General features: G+C 43.8%; 1 protein-coding gene across 6 annotated transcripts in view; it reads left to right on the top strand.

Annotated features, from left to right (window-relative positions):
- LOC137369892 (probable C-mannosyltransferase DPY19L4) overlaps nt 1–25,057 on the top strand; it is a 114,070-nt gene that overhangs the window by 64,539 nt on the left and 24,474 nt on the right. For 5 of the 6 annotated variants that reach the window (XM_068031574.1, XM_068031573.1, XM_068031575.1 and 2 more), the window contains exons 8-13: nt 7,377–7,511; nt 9,056–9,187; nt 9,443–9,544; nt 16,102–16,175; nt 21,600–21,758; nt 24,675–24,794. In XM_068031574.1, the coding sequence (XP_067887675.1) occupies nt 7,377–7,511; nt 9,056–9,187; nt 9,443–9,544; nt 16,102–16,175; nt 21,600–21,758; nt 24,675–24,794 (722 nt within the window). The remainder of the gene's footprint in view (nt 1–7,376; nt 7,512–9,055; nt 9,188–9,442; nt 9,545–16,101; nt 16,176–21,599; nt 21,759–24,674; nt 24,795–25,057) is intronic. The other variant, XM_068031576.1, reaches the window with a different exon arrangement.

Here is a 25,057-nt window from a genome sequence, read left to right as displayed (position 1 = left end):
CATTCCCCAGAACCAGATCCAGCAATGCCTCCTTCCTCATTGGGCTGGAAATGTACTGATTTAGAAAGTTCTTCTGACCACACTTGAGAAACTCTTCCCCCTCTCTGCCTTTTACTCTATTATTCCAGTCAATATTAGGACAATTAAAGTACCTCTCTGTAATTTCCTTGCAAATTTGTTCCTTTGTATCTTTCCCATTTTTTATGTGGCAACAGGGAAGTGTGTCAGAGAGTATAGTGCAGTGTGTTTGGGCGATGTGGCTGTCATGGCTAAATAGCGGGATGTGAGGCTTGCAGCAGTGCTAAGTATGAGGGTGAGGTGAAGCTCTTAATGTTATGTGCGTCTCATGATTAATGAAGATTACTGGTAGCTGAGTAATGGGGCTGTGGTGCATTGAGCAGTGTGTGAGGTTAGTGATGCAGTTGGTAAGATTTGGCATTTAGAGATGCATTCACTGACTTTGACTACTCATGTGAGGTCATTGAACTTTTTACTGCACTGCATCCAGGGTCTTGAGGCTCCTGGCACTGACTGCCATGGCTATCTGGTCCCACTGCCTCCTTGCCCCCTGTGAATAGATCGCATCTCTCCTCTGCACCTCCTCCACCAAGGCGTCTAGTGCAGTGTCAGAGAACCTTGGAACATGCTCTCTCCCATTTTGCCATTAGCCACTTTTAGCACCTGCTCCAGCCAGAATGCACCTAGCCTTTAAGAGTTGCTGGCTAGCTTTAAGTGATGCTGGCCTTGCACAAATTTGGGCCCGCTGGCTGCTCGCAGCAATCATGCACATTATCAGACAGCACAAACTTGGCATGGTGCCTGCATAAGAAGTAATGGGCATGGGTTAATAATACATGTTATGAAAGTGCTTCCATGTTTTGTTAAATATTTTTGAGGACTCCTATTTAAAGTGTGGAAATGGATTCATTTTGGAAAACTGAAGATTTCACAGACGCTGGACTTTGTTTTTTTGTTGAAAGTTCACCGAAAGGTCGCTGAGAGGTCTTGTTTGAAAACAACCTTTACTGGATATCACATGCCTTAAGATAAATAAACAATGGAAACCTTGGTGTCGTGGGAGAGATGTTTACAGAGAAGTGACATGTCAAGATTTATGAGGGCCAGGAATTGGTTTTGCTTCTGAGATATTGGCCGGTATTTTACCTTTGAAAAACGGGACTCCTCCGAGGCATCTGAGACGTAAAATGGCAGTTGATGACATCAGGTCGGGTCCCCGATGTCATGATGCACAAATGCCATTTTATGCTGGTCGGACAGGGGGGGCAAGATCAAGGCGCCGCTTGCCGTCCGCTTCGGTCGTTAAAATGCTAATTGACAGCCATTTTACGTTGGCTGTTAGATTTTACAGCCGTAAAACAAACTGAGGGGTGTCTCAGGAACCTGGCAGGTTTAAAAGGTCGGCAGGCAGTGTATCTGTGAGGGAGTTGGAGGTACTGTTTGTTGGTTCTTTGTGCATTGTTATTTCTTTGTGTGACTTTAAAGTTTGTGGTAGTTTCAGCTTGTTCAGCAGGGTTCATCTGAGTGCTACTCACTCCGGATCGGGCCCCAGCAATATTGATTTCTTGGGTGAAAGGGAGGGGGTTGTGTGTGCCTGTTCTTATAGCAGGCTGGTAATACCTGAAGTAATTGCATCTGTGGAACACAGAAGCAATGGGAATTGTGCACTCTGGAGGCAGCTCATCTAATGAGGATGACTATGCCCCAAGGAGGGGCAGGAGGACAACTGGCCAGGGCAACACGCAACCTACTGACACAGTGCAGCCTCGTAATGGGGGAGGGGGAGAAGGTGGCATAGTGGCCCGGGTGCAACCACCTGTTAGGAAACAAGCCTACCCAGCAGGCAGGGTCTACCGTCCATGTTTGAGCTTCCTGCAACTGTCAGAATGCTCGTGCTGAAGAAGACTGCGGCTATCACAGGAGACTGTCACATCTCTGTGAGATGCTAGCAGCGGAGGTTGCTTCAAACGCTGTGGATGGCCATCCAATGCTGGTCGCATTGAAGGTAACAGTAGCACTGAATTTCTATGCATCAGACTCCTTCCAGGCTTCATCGACAGACATGTGCGGAGTCTCCCAAGCATCAGCGCATCACTGTAAAAGGTTGTGACTGATGCCATTTTCAGGCATGCCAACCATTTCAACTTCAAGACGGATACTGCCAGTCAGGCCAAGAGAGCCAGAGGCTTCAGCACCTTTGCTGGGTTCCCAGTGGTCCAGAGCGTAATAGACTGTACTCATGTGGCCATTAGAGCACCTGCAGGCCAGTCAGGGGCCTTCATTAATCGCAAGGGGTTCCACTCAATGAATGTTCAGCTTTATCTGTGAACATCGTAAGGGAATCATGCAGGTGTGTGCACACGTTACCCTGGGAGCAGTCACGATGCTTTCATTCTCCGGAACTCCCAGGTGCCAGCACTATTCCGCCCTCCTGAACGCCTACAAGGATGGATACTTGGCAACAGGATTATCCACTGAAGGCAAGGCTGATGACACCAGTGAGGAATCCAAGGAATGATGCAGAGGAACATTACAATGAGAGCCAGACGGCCATCAGACTGTATGTCTTCTCAAAATGTGATTTAGATGTCTCGATCGCTCAGGTGGAGCCCTGCAGTACTCGCCATCAAGGGTTTCTAGAATTATTGTCGTCTGCTGCGCTTTTCATAAGCTGGTGATGGAGAGGGGAAGACTCCCTGGAGAATGATCAAGGTCAGCACGAGGCTTCCTCTGATGAGGATGGTGATGCGGATAAGGAAGAGGGGCTGCAGCCACCTGAATGGTGGAGTTGATTGCGAGAGACCCGGGAGGCTCTAATAGTCAGGCATTTCTTCTGAACAGACCATAAACTGACATGGCAGTTTGAGATAGAGGCCTACTTTAGGTCGGGAAAACGAAGCCGACCAAACCACCGTGGACCTGAGCCCGACCCAGCCTGAATCCCTCCGTTTTTGCCCCAAGCCCAACCCGCCCCGAGCCCACCCTGACTCGACCCAACCCAAGACCAACCCGGCCATCCGTTTACTTACCTCCCGACTTGGAACCTCCACGAAGCTGCCGTGCATGCGTGATGACGTCATATTGACGTCACTCGCTCACTGCGCAGACTCAGTTTTGTCCCGGACTCCCAGCTTAGGTAAGTTTTTCAAAATTTATTTTTAATACTTACCAGCACAGCACTGAACCTGTGTGTCCAACCTGACTCGACTTGGCCCGACCCGAGCCCGAAAGCCGGAGCCTGAGGATGTTGTCGGGTCCCGTCGGGTTTGGGTCGGGTAGCAGGCCTCTAGTCTGAGATGAGACATTAACAGGAGCTGGAAGCGCAGAGGCACTCTCCTTCAGGGGGAAATCTGATCTGAACCAGGCCACCTTTCCATCAAACACCACCCTGCCCAAATGTGTCACCTCTCAAATAATCCTTCTCATGCAGAGCAACTATATCGCCTACAATATCAACAATGATCTGTGATATGTAAAAATGCCAAGTGAAAAATTTAATAACTTTTAGTGCGTTTATACATCAAATAAATATTTACAAATTGCACCAGTGACCCCAGAGTGCTGTTACTAGGATTTTTTGAAACGTTTGCGAGTGCTCACGTGTGTGGACGATCCCTCGCCGCCAGCCACAACGGAGGCAGGTGGCTGTTCAGGCTGCTGCGTTGCTCTGGATGGCTTTGGGGGGCGTCCTCTGCCTGCCCGAGGCCGGGCGGGCTGCGACATCTCAAGGTGACCCTGAGGAGTCTCAGGAACACCCTCTGACACCCTGGGAGTATGCGGTGCTGACGTCACTGGCAGAGGGGACAAGGAGCTGCAGGGTGCATCAGGAGGGCCCTGAGAAGAGCCCCCATGTACAATCGGCTGCTGCCCCTGTGCCCTCCTGAGGCTCAATTGGTCCTCTGTGCTAACCTCAGAGGGATGAGCAGCCTCAAACTGCGTACTGCCTCTGGCAGCTGGCCCGGCAATTGTTTGGTGCTGACACCAGGTTGTGACCACAATTCCGAGGAGACTGAATTGAGGTGAATGTCTTTGAGCTGGCGCTTGGTGCGGGGCGAGGATGTGACACTGCACCGTCTGAGGTCCCCTCCTCCTCCTCAGAGGTGGATGGATGAGCCATGGAGACGCTGCCTGGCCCCTGCTGTGTTTCACCTGCAGGGAAAATTAGAATGATCAGTTGTGATCAGCATTCCTGACTGGAGGACATGTTGTAGACTACAGTATGGGCACATCTGTGTGATTTCACATTTGAGAGCACCCTTCAATGTCTGAGACAATTGCCACACCACACGCCTCCGCTCGAGAGGACCCCTCTCGGATATTATGTGCTCTCCTCTCCTGTGTATACACAAAGGACTTAGTTAAGACATTATCACTTGGAAGATCACACACTCACCCCTTGGCCTGAGTGCTGCATCTCAAACCAATGCCAGTGAAGTGCACGGATGGAACACATCTGGATCACCGAGCGTCACAGATGTGTCCATTTTGCGGCCCAAGGCATGGCTGCAGCCAATCACCAGAACCTAACTGCAGGAATGGAAGGGAGAAGTAGCCGCACGGCCCCCCGCTTCTCCGAGGAATCCTTACATGTCCTCCTCCAGGCTGCCGAGGCAAGGTCGGAGGTCCTCTTCCGATCCGACGGAAGGAGGAGTCACAAAGAAGGCATGGCTGGAGGTAGCAGAGGATGAACATGGATGGCTTCAACCTTGCAACATCAGCACTCATAGACCCTCCCGTGTCACGTAAAAGATGAGATGAATGCGGAATGCCCCTTACCCGGGCAGAGTGCAGAAGGTCATTGACCCGCTTGCGGCACTGGAGCCATGTCCTCCTAACAACTCCACGGCTGCTGACCTCCTCTGCTACCTCCAGCCATGCCTTCTTTGTGACGACTCCTTCCTTCGGATCGGAAGAGGACCTCTCACCTTGCCTCGGCAGCCTGGAGGAGGACATGTAAGGATTCCTCTGAGAAGCGGGGGGCTGTGCGGCTACTTCTCCCTTCCATTCCTGCAGTTAAGTTCTGGTGGGCACTTTCAGTCCTCCTACAGTTCTTTCAACCTCAGTCCCTTGTTTTTCCCTCACGATGTGCAGTGTCTCCTCTCAATGTCTTCCTTCTTGCTTTGGGTAAGCCTCACAGAGATTGCTGAAAACCTTTTTAAATGGCTTTCAGCAAACCCTTCCAGCTCTCGCCCTGCCCCTGACGACACTCAGCCTCCTGCCCACGCGCGCCCTTTTCATTCGGAAATATGCCACGGGGCTGCCCCACATGTGATACCGGAGGCAGCGAGGCACTGAGTGAGAGCGACTTCTTCACCTGCTTCCGTCTCATCTGACTGAGTCGCCGACAACGGTAAAATTCCGGCCTTTGTTTTGGTTCATTTGGGGTGTGGTCAGTGTTGAAAAGCAGTTGGTTTTGTAGTCTGCTGAAAAGAAACCCCCAGCTTAGCATTCCTGCAGCTCTGAGACCCTGAGAAATCCAGTGTATCAGCTCCTCTTTCTCTACCTCTTTGCAAAAACCCTGCAAATCCGGAGTGATAACCAAAATCCCTGATGCCACATTTCTCCTGGAATACCTACCAGACTATTTCTCAACATCTCCAGAACGAACTGCTTCTGAAAAGATCCCAGTGACCCGTCTCTGTATACCCGGACACCAGATCAAAAAGGGCAACTGACATCCTTCTGTATCTTTTTTTTTTTCTTCAAGAATTAGCACGTATTTGGCCAAAGTATTTCTTTTTTTGTCTTTTTTGTAAAAGCCTCTGCAGAGAGAATTTCTTTATTTTTTTTCCTGTTTGTGTGTGTGTGTATGTGTAGGATATTTAAAAAGTGAGCTTTCATATTTCAATCTGTGTGTTAATGCTTTGCTTTGTTACTGGATAAGTCTTGTTTTATAATAAAGTAATAATTTTGTTTTTATTAAAGAAACCTGGTTACTGTACTTTATTCTGGGATAAAGAGTAGAGTATATGACTGACCATATCGGTAACGGGGTAAACATTTAAATATTTGTTGTGACCTGTGGAGAAGTGGAACTACAGAAGACAGTGCACTCCTCCCACCTCGGTCCTAACATACAATACGATCCAAATGCCCATTTCAGAGACGATCACTCTTTGCCTGTAAGAAATAGGTGTCTTAAGACCCGAGACACTGACTTATATAATTCTAAAAAACTCGCCTCTGATAAACTGAGATACTTAAATAGTATAATTATGCATATAGAAGCAATATAGTTCTTTCATTTCCTCTTCACCCAGTAAAAAAAATTGTAAAGCTTTTGCGCTACTGTTGTGTTCCTGACCATTTTGAAATGGCTCGGATTCTGAGGAAAAATATGATTATGTAAATTGTTTTGTGTTCATTTCAAGCTAGGATGTCTTTCACATTCAATGCAATTCATACCTCATTAGATTGACAAGTATACCAAATAATGTGTGAACTCCCTTGACTCTGTCCCAACTTCAACAATAACAATTTGTACTTATGTAATGCCTTTAATATACTAAAACGTTCCAGCATGCTTCACAGGAGCATTATCAAACCAAATTTGAGCCACACAAAGATATTAGAACAGAAGACAAAAAGCTTGGTCAAAGAGGAAGTTTTTAAGGATGTAGAGACACACAGAGGTTTAGGTGATGTATGAGCCTTGGGTCGAGGCAGCTGAAGGCATGACTGCCACTGGTGGAGCGATTAAAATCAAGAATGCGCACTTGAACCTGATCCAAACCTTTTGCCCATATCCTAACCCATACTAAGTCCCGGTCACCCTGTGACCTGTCACCCCTGTGCTAGCTGACCTATGTTGGATCTCAGTCCACCAACACCACTGATCAAAATTTCTCAACCATATGTTCAAATCCTCACTCCTCCCTATCACTATAACCCCTTCAGCCTTCTGAGAGCTCTGCATTTCTCCAATTCTGACATCTAGCGCATCCCCCACTCCTTTTTCTGACGAAGGACCATTTCCTACCTTCAATATACTGTCCATCTTTGCTCCACCTCTGCCACCCATGCTGCTGAGATGCTAATCCATGCCAATATGATTTCAAGGTAAGTTTTCTAATGCTATCCTAACAATCCTTCCTGTCCATCCCCTCTGGAACTCTCATATTAAATCACTTCCATTTTACCACCTTAATTCTTGCTTTCAAAAGGTTTTTCAAAACATTTCACTCTCTCTTTCAGCTCCATTCCCTAATTCTATCTAGCTGTACTTCCCTTGCATTTGATATTCATATTTCTTCACAACAAAACATTGTATGGTATCTTCCCAATGTAAGTTGTATAATAATATAAATCTTAATTTGGGATCTGTGTGTAGCTAATGTTGTTGTTTCCTCCTGCCCTAGATGTTTTCATATCTCTTGATGTGTGCATCTACTTTTGCCTTTATAATGATGTGGGAGATTAGTCACTATGTATTATTTGTACAAGCCTTCAGCATTTTCCTGTTGGATTGTCTGGATCTAACTCAAAGCCGCAAGGTATGTGAACAATAGAATATAAATTCTTTTTGAGGGGCGGAAGAGTGGACAAAGATCAAAGGGAAAGAGGTACAGAGAAGTTAATTGGAGCTGACCACAACATTTTGACCATGTTAGGTGCATTTTGTTGGTGGTGGTGGTCAAGATTAAATCATTACAAATTGTTACAAGTGGGTTGAAGGAATATCTTGTGTTTGTGGAATATATTTAGTGTTAGCCATGTTTGCACTAGGACTGTTTAGCATTATATTCCTACAGTTGATGTAGAAATTGGCAGTAAGGAGTAGCTGAATTAGGCTGATTGTACTACATTGACTCCGAGATCCATTCCAAAAGATGTTAATATTGCTAGATCTAGCATAATGATTGCTCCAGAATTCAAAGCATGTCGCTTGTGTTAAAACTGCCTTACTTAGTGATGTGTACCTGACCCTTTGCAACTGGTAGACTTTTGCTAGCAGGTAGGTTTAATGCTTGTATCACTGTGTGAAATTGACTGCCTGTACCAAGCCCTCTGGTTTCATCTGACTCTTCAGTTGTTGTGCATCACAGGCACTTAACAGGGGGTATATAATACAGTGCATACTTGCCTTTATGAAGCTGTGTGCTCTGACTTTTAGAAAATAGCATGTGACCAATTATTTGTGGTTCTTTTGTGCTGGCTAGTTGAGTAGATATAATGCTAACACAAGAGTGAATAAATTCAGTAACTGCTTTCCTGGGAAATGGCAATAGCCTGGAGCATATAGTTGGGTAGATAGTTCAATGGATATGATTACAGGATTGATGAATAGTTTTATTTTACTTTAGTTTAGTTTAGAAATACAGCACTGAAACAGACCCTTCGGCCTACAGAGTCTGTGCCGACCATCAACCACCCATTTATACTAATCCTACACTAATTCCATATTCCTACCTCATCCCCACCTGTCCCTATATTTCCCTACCACCTACCTATACTCGGGGCAATTGCTAATGGCCAATTTACCTATCAACCTGCAAGCCTTTGGCATGTGGGAGGAAACCGGAGCACTCGGAGGAAACCCACGCAGACACAGGGAGAACTTGCAAACTCCACACAGGCAGTACCCAGAATTGAACCCGGGTCGCTGGAGCTGTGAGGCTGCGGTGCTAACCACTGCGCCACTGTGCCGCCCTATGTAACGGAGGGCTAAAATAATGGATTTCATGATTTCTCAGCAATTGGTCTGGATCATTAATGCAAGTCTTTGAAGGAATAGTTTTCCATATTTGTTTACAAGTCTAAATCTTTCAAATACAACAAACCATATTTCTGACCGTTGCTAACTATCTTTATAAAGCGGGTGGCAGAAAGCACAATACATGCTTTTAAAAAAAATTATAAAACCAAAGCAGTGCACAATAATTATTTTGACACCTGTTTGAATACAAATAAATGTACTGAACACGATCATAAGTCATTTACATTTCTGTTTTCTGTATGTGTAAATTTTTTGTTATATTTTGGTGTAGGGGTACTGTTGTGAAGTGGTTTAAGGATTGTCCTTGGTTTTCTCTTGCAGGTGACTGATGTATACAGGATGTATTTAGTGTGCCTTGCACTGGGATATTTTATGCAGTTCAGAAATTCTGCTTTGCTGGCTTCCCCGTTGCTGAGCTTCATTGGTGGCTCACATCTTGCAAAGTACATTCAGGTAGTAGAATATGGCCTTGAAGCTTCTTCATTTATTTAACCTTTTGAGTAAGCATGTTAGAGTCCACTTCATATTGTCCCATTTAATACAAATAAAATAATAGCAAAAAATCAACTTTGTTGTTTTGTTTTGAATAGGATTGATAATTGAAATGGTCAAATTTTCTTTATGAAGTAGTTAGTTTAAAATGTTCTGGGGTGTGATGCAAGTGCTAATTGTATTTTAATAGCGATTCGTTCCCCTTTTCTTTAACAGCAAAATCTAAAAAAAGGTCACTTCGTAGCAAGACTGATGAAATTGCTGCTTCATTTCTACTTGGTTTTCACAGTTTCAGTCACTTTAAATCTTGTAATAAAGGTAAGTACAAGATCCAGCAGCTCGCTATGTATTTTTGTCATTATTTTGCACTCCATTTGCTGAAGACCAATTATTTGTTTTAATAATATGTTTGAATAGCATGTTCCTCTTATAGACAAGGAGCTTTCTGTTCATTTGCATAGCAAACTTTATGGGAAATCTTGTTTCAAATATCTGGAATAAGCTTTATTTAAAAATGAATCCTTCACTATTGCATTATGCCATGTTTTCTATACATACATTTATAAATTTTTAAAAATTTGGAATACCCTCCCTTCTCACATTTTCTCTTCTCCCCTGAAGATGTGTGGTCCGTGGACATTGACCCTCATCGACGGAGCCATTCTTTATGTGTGAGGCTAGACAATGAGTGCTGTTCCCCTTAGATGGCATCACAGCTAAGCCTGATCCTGTGCTCATTCAGTGTGCTTTCATCTGTGCCTTCCAGTGAGTTTGACTAGATAGCAGTCAGTAACTTTTTATTTTGGCCTGTTCTTTTCTTTTTGCCTTCCCTAATCCACTGCACCAAGGCCAATTGTAGCATTCCTAATCTTACTGTGGTTCACATCATCTGCCTGCATTTTCTTTGTGTCATTCTCATTTATTTTAACAGAAAACACCATTCACTTTTTGAAGCCTCTTGGTTGCATCTCAGAGTTTGAAAGTTCTGTTCTGTGGAATGTTAGTATGTTTCTGACTCTTGTGTTTGAGAGGATCTGAATGCAGTTTTAAGTGATTTCATGTCCTATTTAAAAATTCTGCCTGATAAAAAGTTTAGTTGCATCACCAAACAGGAGTGTATGCAAATAATTTGTTTTATAAACTACATGGGTTAAACACGAGATTTGTTTTTGATTCACACAAGGATTACCTTGTTATTGTGCTGGAATAGGAATACTGGTCATCTGTCTTTGCGCGCTCTACCTCATTATAGTAAGACCCTGCTGCTACTACCCTGATTGAGATCTTGGCTTTCGTGTACCTTTTCTGATCCTTGCTCAAGTTTGGTTTCATGACTGCTTGGATACTGTGTCCATTATTCCTGGGTGGGCCGAGACAGTAAGCACTTGTAGGCTATTTCCACTATGGAGGACACTCCGGCCAAGCCCAATCCCAACCTAATCCAGTGTTTAAATTTACATACCTTCCAGTCGGAGGTCAATGGACCCTAATCATGAATAGAAGCCCTGTCTGATTTTGGTTTCCAGAACCCAAGAGCACTGAAGCCAGTATAACAACCCAAATGGTATCCAGCCAAGATCAGCTAACTGAGCAAAAATGTGAGGGTGAACCTGGGGTTTCTAGTCAGTATAGCTCAGCATTTTGCTATGCGGTGATTAATACACAAAGTGCCACTTGAACTTTTTTTAATCACAAGATATTTACTTTTTGCAGTTTGTATTTCGCAATACAGTGATACTTTCGATACTGTGCTTTTTAATACAATGTGTTGTTCCCCGTGCGTGTTGATGACCGAAACAATGGCATGAAAGGTAGATTATATATTGGGCTGAATTTTAACAGCGCGCTGTGAAGTCGGCGGCCTTCCGACATGGAAGTACCCCCGCAGAGCCCCCGTGATATAATGCGCAGGAGCTCATTTAACTGGAGGGGGTGGAATGGCCTCCCCCGATGACATAGAGGAGTCGGCTGCCATGTTCCTGGCAACGGTGTCCAGTGCCACTGTGCAGCTGCCGACACCATTTTTAAAGGGCTTCAAGCCCTTCAGGTTAATAATTTTTAAAGCATTGCAACAACACATGTCATTGAAATAAAACATTAAAAGAACAAAGAAAATTACAGCACAGGAACAGGCCCTTCGGCCCTCCAAGCCTGCGCCGATCCAGATCCTCTACCTAAACATGTCGCCTATTTTCTTAGGGTCTGTATCTCTTTGCTTCCTGCCCATTCATGTATCTGTCTAGATACATCTTAAAAGACGCTATCGTGTTCGCATCTACCACCTCCGCTGGCAACGCGTTCCAGGCACCCACCACCCTCTGCGTAAAGAACTTTCCACGCATATCCCCCCTAAACTTTTCCCCTCTCACTTTGAACGCGTGTCCTCTAGTAATTGAATCCCCCACTCTGGGAAAAAGCTTCTTGCTCTCCACCCTGTCTATACCTCTCATGATTTTGTACACCTCAATCAGGTCCCCCCTCAACCTCCGCCTTTCTAATGAAAATAATCCTAATCTACTCAACCTCTCTTCATAGCTAGCACCCTCCATACCAGGCAACATCCTGGTGAACCTCCTCTACACCCTCTCCAAAGCATCCACATCCTTTTGGTAATGTGGCGACCAGAACTGCACGCAGTATTCCAAATGTGGCCGAACCAAAGTCCTATACAACTGTAACATGACCTGCCAACTCTTGTACTCAATACCCCGTCCGATGAAGGAAAGCATGCCGTATGCCTTCTTGACCACTCTATTTACCTGCGTTGCCACCTTCAGGGAACAATGGACCTGAACACCCAAATCTCTCTGTACATCAATTTTCCCCAGGACTTTTCCATTTACAGTATAATTCACTCTTGAATTGGATCTTCCAAAATGCATCACCTCGCATTTACCATGATTGAACTCCATCTGCCATTTCTCTGCCCAACTCTCCAATCTATCTATATTCTGCTGTATTCTCTGACAGTCCCCTTCACTATCTGCTACTCCACCAATCTTAGTGTCGTCTGCAAACTTGCTAATCAGACCACCTATACTTTCCTCCAAATCATTTATGTATATCACAAACAACAGTGGTCCCAGCACGGATCCCTGTGGAACACCACTGGTCACACGTCTCCATTTTGAGAAACTCCCTTCCACTGCTACTCTCTGTCTCCTGTTGCCCAGCCAATTCTTTATCCATCTAGCTAGTACACCCTGGACCCCATGCGACTTCACTTTCTCCATCAGCCTACCATGGGGAACCTTATCAAACGCCTTACTGAAGTCCATGTATATGACATCTACAGCCCTTCTCTCATCAATGAACTTTGTTGGTCCCTTGCCCAACCCCCTCAATGGTGTTTTTATTGTCCGATCTGATAGAAGTGTATTTTGTTCCCAGCACAACCTCAACACATTTGCCCTTCAACCGCTTCCCATCATTCCCACAGCCAATAAAAAGTGTTTGTCACGCTCCCTTCCCCACCCCACCCAACTCCCGACCTGAAAATTAAACCCCTCCCCCCTCCCCACCAGTTTCCCGCCTCGGAACTCCTTAAAATCAGTGTGGGATGGCCGCCAGGAGCTGGTTTGGAGATATGCGTTTATTTTACAGAATTTCAATATTGAAATGAAGGCCCTGCCACTTGGCGACAGGGGGGCTGCACCGCTGCTAATGTGGTGGGGCCTTCTCAGCATGTGGGTCATGGCGGCCCGCTCCCACAAGCATTTTACAGGTCTCCCCGCCACGATCCATGACGCCGAGGGGCCAGTAAAATCCAGCCCATTATGAAATTGTCTCATTCACCAGAAAATGTCTCTGGCAAGTGCTCAAGAAATGTGAATGTTTTCTATCTGGCAAGAATTATTGAAATAACAAAACCTAAAAGATACAAATCTATTTCAAGAACAACTTATATTTATAAAGCATCTTTAACGTAAAAAAAGCCCCAAGGCGTTTCACAGGAGTATTATAAAACAAAGTATGATACCAAGCTACAAAAGGAGATATTATGTCAATGACCAAAGGCTTGATCAAAGAGGTAGGTTTTAAGGAAAGTCTTAAAGGAGGAAAGTGAGGTTGAGAGGCTGAGATGTGCAGGGAGGATATTCTAGAGCTTGGGGCCTAGGCAACTGAAGACGTGGCCACCAATGGTGGAGCGATTAAAATTGGAGAATGCTCACGAGCACAGATATCTTGGAGGATTGTGGGGCTGGAGGAGATAACCGAGATAGGGAAGAGGGCAAGGCCGTGGAGGGATTTTTAAACAAGCATGACAGTTTTGAAATCAAGACGTTGCCTGACCAGGAGCATTGAGCACGTGACTGATAGGGGAATGGTACTTGGTATTAGCTAAGACATGGGCAGCAGAGTTTTGGATGACCTCAGATTTACGGAGAGTGGAATGTGGGAGACCAGCCAGCAGTGCGTTGGAATAGTCAAGCCTAGAAGTAACAAAGGCACGAATGAGGGTTTCAGCAGCAGATGAGCTGGGATGGGATGAAGTCAGACAATGTTATGGAGATGGAAATAGGCATTCTTAGTGATGACATGAATATAAGGTTGGAGGTTCATCTCAAAGTGACACCAAAGTTACAAACAGACTGGCTTAATCTCAAACTGTTGCCAGGGAGAGGGATGGAGGCGGTAGCTAGAGAAGGAGTTTGGAACAGTGGCTGAAAACAGTCGGCTGGATTGTATGGAGGAGGCAGGGCTCCCGGTGCCAGGGCCAAAAAGGCTGGGTAATTTCCAGCCCCCACCCCAACCCCCGGCCTTTTTGGGCCACCTGGATCGATCCTCTGGGGTTTTGAAGCCTCAGTGCCCAGTGCCAGGATCTCCATCTCTTCAAAGATGGGGATCCTGCCTCCAAGAGCTGCTGGCCAATCAGAGGGCAAGCAACTCAGCAGTATCGACAGCGCCACCAGGAGCGGTGGCCACTGCAGGTACTGCAGAGGCCTTGGACTCCGAGCTAGTGCTAGAACCCCAGCCCTCCGGTATGTGAGGCGGGGTCGCCGGGGCTAGTCCAGTAGGCCCCAGCAAGGGGGGATGGGAGGGTGGACATGAGCAGTTGGATAATTTAGCAACAGTGGAGGAGTCGATAGAAGTGGTGGTGAAGTATAGTTGGGTGTCATCAGCATAAATGTGAAAACTAACGCTCTGCTTTTCGATGATGTCGCTGAGGGGCAGCATGTAGATGAGATACAGGAGGGGTCCAAGGATAGATCCTTGGAGGATACCAGAGGTAATAGTGCGGGAGCAGGAAGAGAACCCATTGTAAGTGATTCTCTGGCTATGTGCGAATGGAACCAGGTGACGGAAGAGCCACCCAGATGGACGAGGCTTTGGAGGAAGATGATGTGGTCAGTCGTGTCAATGGCTGCAGACAGGTTGAGAAGGACAAGGAGTGAAAGTTTACCTTTGTCACAGTCACATTGGATGTCATTTGTGACTTTGATAAGAGCTGTTTTGGTTCTGTGGCAGGGTCGGAAACCTGATTGGAGAGATTGGAACAAGGAGTTCCAGGAAGGATGGGAACTAATTTGGAAGGCGATAACACGTTCAAGGACTTTGGAGAGGAAAGGGTGGTTGGAGATGGGATGGTAGTTTGCAAGGGCAGTGGGGTCAAGAATTTTTTTTTTTTGAGGAGATGGCTGCTGACAGCAGACCTAGGGAGAGAGGGACAACACCTGAAGAGAAATTCTGGAGCAAATAGTTACCATTTGGACCTCTTCTTCCATTGGATTATGTACTATTCCCAGTTTATGGAATTTGTTCAGAAAACCAATAACTATAGCCAAAATTTAACAATGAGGTGGTGGCCCCACCCACTGGCTGGAAAGCCAGGGGACAGCTCGCCTCTGCCGGGCCTGAAAGTCACACTATGGTTTTGCATAGCTGAGGCCCTTAATTGGCCTCAGTCGAGGCTTTTGCTCCTTTGAGGCAGGACGTCCAGCCTCCAAATGCTGCCGGCCATTCAGAGGGCTGACAGCTCTTCAGTCCCAGTAGCGCCACCTGGAGTGCTGGTCACTGCTGGGACTGCCCCTAGCAAGAAGCAGACAATGGGTGTCGGCCCCCAAAAAGGTAAGTGGGGGTTGGGCCTCACTGGGGACAATTGGCTAGGCCTGGATGGGGGAAGGGTGTGGTTCGAGTGCAGGGTGGGGTGTTGTTTTAGCGGGGGCTGTCTGTGCTGCTGGGGCAGCCTCCCAGGTATTACTAGGCGACCTCGGGTGCTGGAATGCATGGCTGGAAGAGGCCCTTGTGTGGTAATTAATTGGCCTAAGGGCAGGTGTGCCGCCTGGCACACCCCCAGCGCTGGTAAAATTGCAGAAGCGAGTAGGCAGTGGGCATGACACCCCCTCCAGCCACCTGATTTTATGTGATTTTATGACCCCCGCACCTCCCCCCCCACCCAATTTCCTAGCCCACTCCCGGTTGGGGGGGTGGGGGCGGGACGTTAAATTCTGGCCAATGTAACTGGCATACTTCTTCAGTCTCATAGGCACTTGACTGAAAACTGCAGCACATTAATCTAATGTAACCTATAATGTTCAGCCTGACCAATCACATTTTGCAGGTGATGGCCCCATGGTTTCACAGAACTGGAGTGGTCATTAAATTTGACCCTACACTTATCCTTTTACACTACAGTCCTGCTCCCAACAGGTATCTGGGTGGGAATCACATACTTTACAAGAACATATCAATGCTAGAAAATTCATGTAAAGGTAATTAAAGTCACTTGAAGTAAAATGATAGGTAATTTCTCCGTCAAATGCAAAGTCTGTGTTTGTCTTGTAATTTTAGCCTGTTAGGACGTTTCTGTTTGCCGTTATGACTGTCACTGCAACCTTAGAATTCACAATATCTGTTTATTTAAATATTCGCAGAAAATGGTCCCTCAAGAAGAAAATGAACATATATTAAAGTTTTTTGAAGCAAAATTTGACTTGAATACTACAAGGTAAGTTTGAGCTTTTTACTTTTTACAAATTCTTTTTGGAGCAATATTTTGGCACTGCAGAATAGTTTCAGTAAGTTTCAAATAGAGCTTTAACTGTTTGAGTTTGATGCTAATTTATCTCTTTGGTGTGTGATGAGGTTTTGGTTCAAAGTAAATCAGTGAATACTGACCTAAATTAGTTGATCTTAGTGTGCTCTTAGAGATGCTATAGTTGGCTTCACTGTTCTGTTGAAGAGGGTAAAATTGGTTTGGGCTCTCTCATCTGACTGCTGTTCAGCAACCCTGCTGTGCATGTTTGAGTGTGTATGTTGTGCAAAGATACACTTCTGCATGGCCATGATGCCACCACGGTTGAATAGCCTGCCAACATTCATTGTCAAAGTTAATGATGGTAAAGAGTCAGTCATGCAGGAATTAGAACTAGCACCCATTAAAATAAAACCAGAAAAATAAGAGTGTAGGTGACAGTAGACCATTTGTAGACCATCTGGCCAGACCCAAAACAGTAAGTCAATATATTCATTAAGTGTGAGACAAAAGTAGGCAGAGGAAAGAATCTATTTTATATTATAAACAGTGTGTGGTTGACAATTCCAAAGGTAGGTAGTACTGTGGGTATAATGGTTACATGACTTATGGTTCTGTGACAGGGCTACCTAAAGCCAGAATTTCTAACCCATCCTCAGAAACCCCCAAAAGGAACAAAATGTTTTTAAAGAATGTCCTTGCAAAAAAACCCAAACACTATTTAAAGATTCAAGAGAAAAGAACCAGCTCAAATGAGTCATGTAGCCAGTTACAGTCTAACATAACCTGCCAAAATATGGCAAATTGAATTTTTAACCTCCATACAAGCATTCACATCAATGCGCTGCCCCCAACCAGTAAATCAATATCCACAAGCCCCACAGAAGAAGCTGAAATAAATGCTACCACACATCGAAAGACCTTTTGCTTTCTTGTGCTTTGAATGGCAAAAAAAATCTCAGATGCCCTTCCCACACGCCTCCCCCAGCTGCTTGTCCCTGTCACAGTCTGGGGTCCACGCCTCCATGTTTAGGGACAATCGGCAACCAGATTCCCCCACCTCCCTGCCCCCTCCACTGTGGAAAATTCTCACTTCATCCTTCCCCCACCTGATGAGGTAACATCATAGAACCTGCCAATCAACAAAAAATACACATCAGCAAACACCCTAACCTCCATGCCTGAGGTAAAATTCTTAAGTTTACCCTCTCTGCTGGTTCTTAATGAGCCCCCAGCCCCAGCTGAGTGAGCGTTTTCACAGCACAACCCCGACACAGAATTACCCATGAGAATCCTTCTCTCCATGAATGGAAAAAACACCACTTTCCCTTTTGCACCACTGAGACAAATGTGGATGCACGTCTGTCCCCGCTCCCTCATCTTGCACCTTCCCCCTCTATCCCTCCTCTATGTCCCCATGCCCTCTCCCTCTTCCATCCTGCCTGTCTCTCTCTCGCCACTCACCTCCTCCTGCTCGCTTTCCTCACCCATCTCTTTCTTTATTCTTTCTCCCACCTCCTCTCCCCTCCTCAGCTTGGCTAAATTATCTCCTCCCCCTCTGATCCTGCTTGATCTGTAAAGTGCCCTGGGTCTTGACTTTGTGCAACATCACAGGACATCAACTCAGAAATAAATAAATATGAGACTTTCACTTAGTCATGGCTATGATTCTTACACTTCTTGAATCATGATTGGCTGCAACTTCAGTCTTTGGGGATAGTTTTCAGTCAGCTAGACACCATTTAAAAAATTATTATCCCGTCTCCAAAGTGTATGGCAGGATCAAGGTAGCAGAGTTAAAAGTATGTGTTTAAAATAAAAACAGTAATATCTGAACAGTAATATCTGAACAACATTAAGCAAAGTCTGGGATCGCCAATGTTTGTTGCTCTGGTACATGAACTTTGTTGCCACTATTGAATTCTGTTTCACACATGCCTAATATTTTATCTCTATACCTAGCTTAATAGATTATTCCAAGTATTTATCACTAAAGAAGTTTTCCTGATATCTGTTCTAAATTTACTATGCATTAATTTCCATTTATATTTTCTTAATTTTACTTAATTACTTCGTCATCCAGATAAACTTGATTAATCCCTTTTAATATTTTATATGTTTCAATGCGATTTCACTCTATAACCACCATCTGTTTAGACTGTCAAGCTTAATCTTCCATGATCTTTCCTCCTTCCTTCTACACTAGTCAGGTCTGTTTGCCCTTGGTGTCCTTTCTCATGCAAGCATTTATTTTTGTGCATTGGAGACCCATACTGAGCATAAAACGCAACCTAATGCTCTAAGTAGAGTCTCACTGTCTCACAATTGTAAACCATTAGCATAATGTTGGTGGACTTGTAGACTATTTTTCTGGCTATATATTCTACCTTTTTAGTGTCATCTTTAATTACTTTGCGCCATTCGATTTTGAAATAGATTTTTCATCTTGCTCTGATCCTTTTCGTGATCTCCCTACACTAGTTCACTTCCACTTATTGCATACTTACATCTCACCTTTTGTCAATCTAGCTGTAACATTTTACAGTTGGTATTAAATTTAATTTGCCCAATCTAAGTCTTCATGTAAATCTTTTCCTGCTCTCTCTGCCTCTACTTCTCTCTGTTTTGTGTCATCAGCAAATTTGTCCGACTTGCATATTTCTTCAGTATCCAGCTCATTTATGTAGGTAAGGAGCAATAAGGATTTGACCCTGATTCCACTCAACACCTTTTCTCTGTCCCACTCAATGTGATATTATACTTTTCACAAGTGCTCTTCCTTCCTTTGGGAGTTTTATCTTTTGGATTTGTTGGGGTTGTTAGCCACTGGATGAGGTAAAGATTGAAAACATTTGCATTATTATCTCTTTGTGTGTGTTCCACTTGTGTGTGCAGGAGGATAAAATGTACAGTACCTAGAAATATTTATTTAAAAGTCAAATTTTGTATGCCGTCATTGCTGAGAAATGCTTGGCAGTTATAATGCATTGCTTATTTTTAGTTTGTATTTGTGGATCAGTACAACTGAAGTAACTTAGATGATGGGTTACAAGTAATCTGAGCACAGATATAATAAAAAGCTAAATTTATCTGGTATAGTGTTGATTTGTTTGGTTTTCTATGAATTATTTTTATTTTTTCACAAGTTTCATATACAAACTGAGGCCAATAGGACACAAATTATCTGTGCTCAAGCCTCTGCCAGCAGCTGAGAAAAGCGTACAAAGCAGCTTTGGATGGGGTTTCCCTGCGCATTATGTTGCACTCAAGTGGGGAAGGTTCTTTGGCTCCATTTTGTACTTTGCGATAGGAGAACCAGAAGCACCATAAAGTTGATAACATAGGGCTGATTTTACCATCTCACCGCCGAGATCAGCGGCGAGCTTCAAAGATGGCAGGGCACACGCCGCGGGATTTGCTCCGCAAAGCCGGCGCGATACTAAACGTGGCGGGTCATTTACATGGCTGGGGCAGACCACCCACCCAACCCCACCCCACTCCCCCGATGACGTGGGAGGGGGCGGGCGCTCCATCCCCGGCAACGGCATCCAGCTCCACGGTGCCGGCGCTATTTTTAAAGGGCTTCAAGCCCTTCCACATTTAAATTTTTAAAATTATGGGTAGTATAAATTTAAAGTGAAAAACATAATAAAAGTTTCAATACCCTCTCCCACCCACCCCCCCATGACTAAACAAATTATTACTTGCCCTCTTCCCACCCCCCCCCAAAAAAATTACCTTGTGATCTTGAACGTCCCCGCCCCCCCCGCTCAAAGTTTATAAACTTTGAACTCTACCCCTTTGCACCACCCCCTAGACCAATCAAAAAGGTTTCACCCTGCTCTTCCCTCTCTCTCTCCCCACCCCACCCGCCACATTCTGCTCCGAAAACCTACCTCCTCCCCCTCCCCACCAGTGTCCCGCATCGCATCTCCGGTCAGAGATCCAAAAGCACGGGTGACCTGGCAACTGACCGCAATATCGGAGCGGGACGGCCGGTGGCAGCAGTTAAGACATTAATTCATTTATTACCATACATTTAACATATTTAGATATTTCGGTCCTGTTGCCGAGCGGCGGGGGTACTAGTGCAAGGCCTCACCGCTGCCGTTAATATGGGACGGGGCCTTCCCGGCATCGTGGCCCGTGGCAGGCCTCTCCCAGAGGCATTTTCCGGGCCCCAGTGCCACAACCCCCGATGTCGGCGAGTCCGTAAAATTCAGCCCATAGACTAATTTTCTTAAATCAGCATCTCATGTGGTCCATGTGGCTTCAACAGTTCCCTAGGAGCTCCCAGGCAACAGCAGGTGTGTTTCTTTGAATCCTGCCAGAGTCATAGCTACAATCCAGCCCCATCATAACTGGTAGGGTAAACTAGCAGGGTACTGCTGGTAGGTTATATAAGCATTGCTCGAATTGGAAACTCAGCAGAATAGGGAGATTAAAATCTGTACCCTATCACTCAATGCTGTATCACGTGCTGCTGCACATACTATTCAAGAAGGAAGTTTCAGATATACTTGGTGAAAACATTGGCAGTACCCAAAAGATGCAACACAGTATAATAAGAACTTGACTCTATATAGCATCTTTAACACAGAAACATGTCCCAAGGTGCTTCACAAAGGTGTAATTGGTTGCTTTTGGAGGCCAGCGAGTAACAATTTAACAGATTTTAGGAAGACCAAAAGTCACAGACAAGGAAAGTAATACAAATATTGACTTTTGCACAGCAGTGGTGCTTTTGAATTTATTTTAAAATGCCATTGGGTATCTAATGAAATCTTCTGTGCTGTAAACCTCTATGATGTGCATCAAACAGGAATTGGGCTTATTTGATACCATAGCTAGCACAGCAAGTGAACAGAACAGAAACTCTCCCCCAAAATTTCCATCCCTTTTCTCCATAAGTACATCTGAGCAGAAACAATTATTGAAATAATTACTACTTTGAAGGATTGCAGTGCTAAAATATTACGGATTATTGAAGTTAGTATGTATGTCTGTGAATTCCCATATGTGATACTAAAACCTACTGTCCCCTTTAACCATATTAGCAGAATTTTGGCTTCTTGTGTAAATTAACATACATGTTATGCTGTAATTATACTATGGAAATGAGTGTTTTGGATAGAAATCTGGGTTTGCACCTAGATCTCTTTTTTTTTTCCTAGTATGAATATTACTTTGTTACTTTAGTAAATATTTTGGCATTTAAACACTTATTCAATTTTTATTGGAACATGTCAGCAGCGCAGTACTTATAGTAAAGTCTTCCTGAAATTAAAGTTTAGCATGCTAAAATGAGCAAGCATGATCGGCAGTATGACTTATTCCTGGTGCTGTGTTCTTTACTGCTTAAGTAATGTTTATTTTCCCCCTTTTTTTTTAATTTAGAGACTTCAACACAAACTTGCTGCTCTGTCAGGAAACCTTCCAGACCCCATCACAAGAATTCTTTATTCGACTGACCCAGACCTGTCTTCTTCCATTCTGTATGTCTGTGTGGCTTATCTGCCTTTTCTCAACCTTGGAAGTAGTTTCCAGGAAGTTTCGGTAAGGGAGGAAGTAGAGGTTATCGACTAGGACTATTGCTCTGTAGACCCAAAGGATTTAGCTCAGAGGCTAAAGAAATACTCCACAATAAATAATTATTGTCGTCTCACAGTGTACTTCAATTAAGATTTATATGCATAAAATCACTTTACTGCATTTATCATGAGATTGAAGGATTAATTTATTAAACAGAATAAGCAGTGGTTGGGAAAGGGTGAATGATACTGGAAGCATTCAATTGAATGCTGAGACGACGTGCCTCATTTTTTGATAAATGTTATGCTCATTAATCTGAGCGATGTTGGCGCTGAGCAATGGAAATTTAGTATTTCAGACATTTTGGTTCAATGTCCAGCACTCCCAGATATTGCATCCTAGATCTATTTTTGGAAATGTTTTACATGTAAGAAGTTCTAACATGGAATGCTCAAGAAAGCTATAAAGGCTTAGCCTGGCGCATTTATTTAGTAGAGAATTCACGGTCCAGTAATCTTTTGTTTCACTGACTAACCGGTGATGCATATAAATTGTGACAAAGCTCAACAACTTTGAGAGCTTTGCATTTTTGAGAAAAAGAGGCTGAATTAGTGTTTCATTTCAGATGGTTGCAGCTGGAGTGCTTACACCTTCAAAGGTGAATTGGAGCATTCGAGCATTGTGGTAACACAGCAAACCAGTCGAGGCAAGGCATAATGATGTTTAAAAGTCACCATTACCAACATCAGCAGTGCTGAATGGCTCATTATAGCAACGTATTGATCTTTAAATCTAACAAAGTTCAATTCAATATACAATTGTAAACTTTTTGTAAAAATAGAGCATTTGTTCTGCATGAAGATAACTTTGTATTTGAAAGGCTGCTAAGGGACAGAAGTTACACAATGATATCTGTTTTAGCCTGAGACAATAACTTGTAGTGAAGCCAATCAATTATTAATCAAATCGAAATATGAAGAAATCATCGCTGTACAAATGCTTCAGAGTAACAACATTCTTATATTTATCAACTATACAATAACAGCCTGCTGATGACCAACATTGGTAGTTGCAAACTTCAACATAGCACACAATTTAATTGTTCTGTGTTTAAACCTATTCTTTGACTGATGGATTAATTAGAAAGCTAAATAGTACATTTAAAAAAAAAAGCTCTAGCTTTTCGAATACAAGTGAGAATACTCCTGCATACATCATCATACTTTTTAATTCATTTTCAGGATGTGGGCATCACTGGCAAAGCCGCATGTATTGCACATCCTCAATTGTACTGACAAAATAGTAGAGGGCCTTCTTGAGCTGTGGTGAAGGTGGTCCCATATGAAAAAGAAAGACACTCACAACCTTCTCAAGGGCAGTTAGGGATGGACAATAAATGCTGGTCTAGCCAGTGACACCCACATCCCGTGAAAGAATTTTAAAAAAAAACAGCAGACATCTCAAAGTGCTTTACAGCTAATGAAGTACTTTTTGAAGTGTAGTCACTGTTGTAATTTAGGAAGTGTATCAGCCAATTTGCACACAGTAAGCTTCCACAAACTGCAGTGTAGTGGTGACCATGTTTTTGTGATGTTGATTGAGGGATAAATATTGGCCAGGACACCAAGGATAACTCCCTTGCTCTTCTTCGAAATAGAATAGTGCCATTGGATGTTTTACGTCCACCTCAGAGGGCAGACAGGGTTCGGCTTAACATCTCATCTGATATTGCAGCACTCCCTCAGTCCTGTGCTGGAATGTCAACCTTGATTTTTGTGTTCAAATCCTGGAACATAGTAACATAGGAGCAGGAGTAGGACTTGAAGCCAGAACTGTCTGACTGAGGGGAGAGTGCTACCAACGGAGCCACGGCTGACACAATGCTATTCTTGTTATTCTTTGTAGTAGCTTAATATAACTAAATGGCTTTCTCTGCCATTTCAGAGGGTATATAAGAGTCAGCCATATTGGTGTGGGACTGGAGTCACATATAGGATAGACTGGGTAAGGATGACAGGTTTCTTTCCCTTAAGGGCATTAGTTGGGTTTTTACGACAATCCAACAGGAGAGACGGTAGCGTAGTGGTAATGTCACTGAACTCGTAATCCAGAGATCCAGGCTAATGCCCTGAGGACATGCGTTTAAATCCCACCATGGCAGCTAGTGGAATTTAAATTCAATTAATTAATTAATTAAAAATCTGGAATTGAAAGCGAGACTGAGTATTGGAAGGCAATCTGCTGTCCTTACCTACTCTAACCTACATGTGACTCCAGACCACAGCAATGTGGTTGGCTCTCTGAAATGGCCTAGCAAACCACTCAGTTGTCAAGGGAACTTGGGGATGGGCAACAAATGCTGTCCACATCCTATGAAAGAATAAAAAAACACAGCTTCGTGATCACTTTTGCTGACACCAACTCTTTATTTCCAGATTTAAAAAAAAACTGATTTCAAATTCTTGACTTGTAATGACGGATTTGAACTCACATTCTTTGGATTACTAGTCCAGTAATGCAACCACTGCACTACCTTCATCGTTTTGTACTATATCATCCCTTTCCTCATGCAGCCAATATATAGAACTCTTTTGGGGTAGCAAGCAATCTGTGATGCAGAAGAATCGGTAAAATTTAATATTGTATTCTACTTCGTTGAAAATTATTTTCAAATTTCAAGAATATATCGATAGAACCTAAATTGTAGACATATGTCTACAATGTGTTTTTCTTTTGTGGTACATTGTGATACATTGATAGACATTGCTCTTTTTGGCAAAGCAGGTAGAGGAATTCTTTATGATATCTAAAATAAGTAAATGAGGACCTTGCTACCCAATATTACAGCTTTGATAGATTGTACCCTCTGTGTCCCAAAATGTTTCTTAGTTCCTTTTGCTGAAGTCATAAAGATTTTAATGTGGTAATTTGTTTGTTTAGCGATGTTCCTCAAAAAAGTGATGGCTCACTAGAGAATATGGTGATCGGAGAGAGGCCAGAGGTAGTTTACCACATGTTCCACATGGTGCTCTTTGGTTCATTGGCACTGATGTTCCAAGGGTAAGTGTGTTTATGGAGATCCTGTGGACACCTTTCAAAGTGATGCTTAGTAATAAGAACTCAAGTTCTTGGAACCTGCAGAGTGTTATAAATTAAATGGAAGAATTCCAGTAATCCATGCTGTGCTCACTACTCATGTTTAAAAAAAAACATTGCTAATGAGAACTGCAGATATATGAGTTAAATTCAGTTACTTAGTCTTCTCTTGTCGCAGTTCAACACTCATTAGTCATCGAGTTATACAGCACAGAAACAGGCCCTTC

This window comes from Heterodontus francisci, chromosome 5 (assembly GCF_036365525.1).
Source record: "Heterodontus francisci isolate sHetFra1 chromosome 5, sHetFra1.hap1, whole genome shotgun sequence".
Classification (NCBI taxonomy): domain Eukaryota; kingdom Metazoa; phylum Chordata; class Chondrichthyes; order Heterodontiformes; family Heterodontidae; genus Heterodontus; species Heterodontus francisci.
This window is presented reverse-complemented; position numbering and strand designations above follow the sequence as displayed.